This window comes from Crocodylus porosus, unplaced genomic scaffold (assembly GCF_001723895.1).
Source record: "Crocodylus porosus isolate Cpor-Errol unplaced genomic scaffold, CroPor_comp1, whole genome shotgun sequence".
Classification (NCBI taxonomy): Eukaryota; Metazoa; Chordata; order Crocodylia; family Crocodylidae; genus Crocodylus; species Crocodylus porosus.
In genome coordinates this window covers 63,768,297-63,770,320 of record NW_017728943.1, presented here as the reverse complement: position 1 = coordinate 63,770,320, position 2,024 = coordinate 63,768,297, and the positions used below count along the sequence as shown (strand labels likewise).

The following is a 2,024-nucleotide window of genomic DNA, read 5'->3' as shown; positions in this document are numbered from 1 at the left end:
GGCAAGGAGTCGGGCGGCTCCGCCGAGCCGGGCCGGCCACCGCGCTCCCGGGGGAAGGGCAAGGCGCAGGCCGGCGGGAGGGGCAGGGCAGGGCAGGGCAGGGCGGCGCGCGGGGAGCAGCCGCAGGAGCAGGATCCCGCAGCAGCGCGCGCGCCATTGTGCGGGTACTCACTTCTTATTCACAGACCCGGTGCCCCCTCCTCGCGGCACGGGCAGGCATTTTTTCAGGGCTGGGGGGTGCAGGCGGCTCCGAGGGGAAAGAGGCAGCGAGGCACGGCCGGCGGCGCGGAAGGCGCGGGGCTCTTGCCCTGGCACTTGGCGGGAGGAGGGGGGTGGCTGGCTCTGTGCCTGGGGGGATGTGTGTGAGTGTGAAATCACAGTGCGTGTGCAAGTCGCTCGGTCGCCATGAGCACGCAGCGAGCCTCCTTTGTTGTGTGGCGAGCGCCGAGGTGTGTCTGTCGCCAGCCTTGGTGCGCCTGGCTCTTGCGGCGGGGGGTGGGCGGGCGTGCGAGAGAGGGAGATCCGTGCGAGTGTGCGTTATGTGCGCGCGATGTGTGTGTCAGAGAGAGAGAGGTGTGTCAGAGAGAGAGAGGTGTGTCAGAGATCCGTGCGCGTGTAAGAGAGATCTGTGCGTGAGAAAGATCTGTATGTGAGAGAGAAATCTGTGTGTGTGCGCGCACGCGTGTGTGTGCGTGTGTGTGTGTGTGTGTGTGAGCCGGAGAGCGGTGTGTGTGCGTGCGTGTGTGTGAGAGAGGTGTGTGTGCGGGGCCGTGTGCGCAGCCGCCTCTGCCCGCCGCCCCGTCCTTCCCCGCGTGTCTCGCACTCGGGCACCGCGCGGTCCTGCCTCTGCCTGCTTGCGCTCCGCTTTGTCTCGAGCGCCGCGGGGTGCTCGGCGGGGTGCACTGGTGCCTCGTGTGGTGCAGTGTGTGTGTCCTTCCCCTTAGGCTGGCTCTCCCTCTCAATTACGGCCCTTTTCCCTTGGGCATCTCTGCACACGCTTCTTTCGCGCGCGCGCGTGTTGGAGAGAGAGCTGTGTGTCTGAATGAGTGTGAAGCCCGGGAGAGATCGTGTGCGAGAGAGAGAAACGTGCGTGTGTCACGGTGCGAGTGTGCGCAAGAGAGAGAGATCTGTGAGTGTGTGTGAAGACAGGGAGAGATATTGTGTGCGTGTATGTCACGGTGTGAGCGAGTGTGCGCCTCTCCCCCCTCAGAAAATCCCCGGATCCCCGCCCTTGCTGTGCCTCTCGCCCTGAAACCAGGCGCAGGGACCAAACCGGGCAGGGCGGAGGGGCGAAGCAAAAGGGGAGGAGAGGAAGGCGGGGGATCAGGTTTCGAGCAAGAGCCACGTGCAAGGCAGGTAGATCCCAAAGTGCTGGGGATTTTGGGAAGCCGCGGGCGGTGCTCTGGGAAGGGGAGACTTCCCAACCCCCAGGCCACTCGCGCTCGTCATCAAATGCGATCTTCCCCCCGGAGTCTCCGCCAAGTTTGGAGGGGCACGAAATGTCCCTGCGGCAGCACAAGCCGAGCAGCTCTCGGCGCTGGGCGGGGGAGGCAGCAATGGCCGGGCGTGGGAGGGGGCAGACCTAGATCTTCCTCAGCACCTTAGGGCCGGCTGGTGTTTAAGCCCGGCGGCCTAAGAGCTAAGGAGTGCGCTGGCCCCTCACAAGCGGATGCTTACTTCCAGCCGCAACTGAAACGCACTTGGGTGTATAAGAGTGCGTGAGAGAGGGAGAGAGAGAGATCTGTGTGTGACAGTGAGTGTGCAAAGACAGGGAGAGAGCGAATGGGTGAGAGGTGTGCATGTGAGAGAGAGAGAGAGCAAGACAGATCTGTGTGTGAGTGAGTGTGTGAAGACAGGGAGAGATTGTGTGCATGTGTGAGAGAGAGAGAGAGAGAGAGATCTGTGATCCTGTTTGTCATTTTGTCCTCAGGCTCCTCTTTAGTATCCCCCCGCCCCCATAAGCTGTGGCATTACCCTGGGGGTCAACTTCACACTTACGGAGTTAAGAGCCAGGTGCACCTGGA

General features: G+C 63.1%; 1 protein-coding gene across 1 annotated transcript in view; it reads right to left on the bottom strand.

Moving 5' to 3' along the window:
* The window catches only part of KCNK2 (potassium two pore domain channel subfamily K member 2), a 143,354-nt gene extending 142,620 nt beyond the window's left edge, over positions 1 to 734 (bottom strand). Inside the window, exon 1 of the mRNA XM_019549471.1 lies at positions 173 to 734. Coding sequence (XP_019405016.1) covers position 173 — 1 coding nt within the window. The 5' untranslated portion in view covers positions 174 to 734. The remainder of the gene's footprint in view (positions 1 to 172) is intronic.
* Between the last annotated feature and the right edge of the window lie 1,290 nt (positions 735 to 2,024).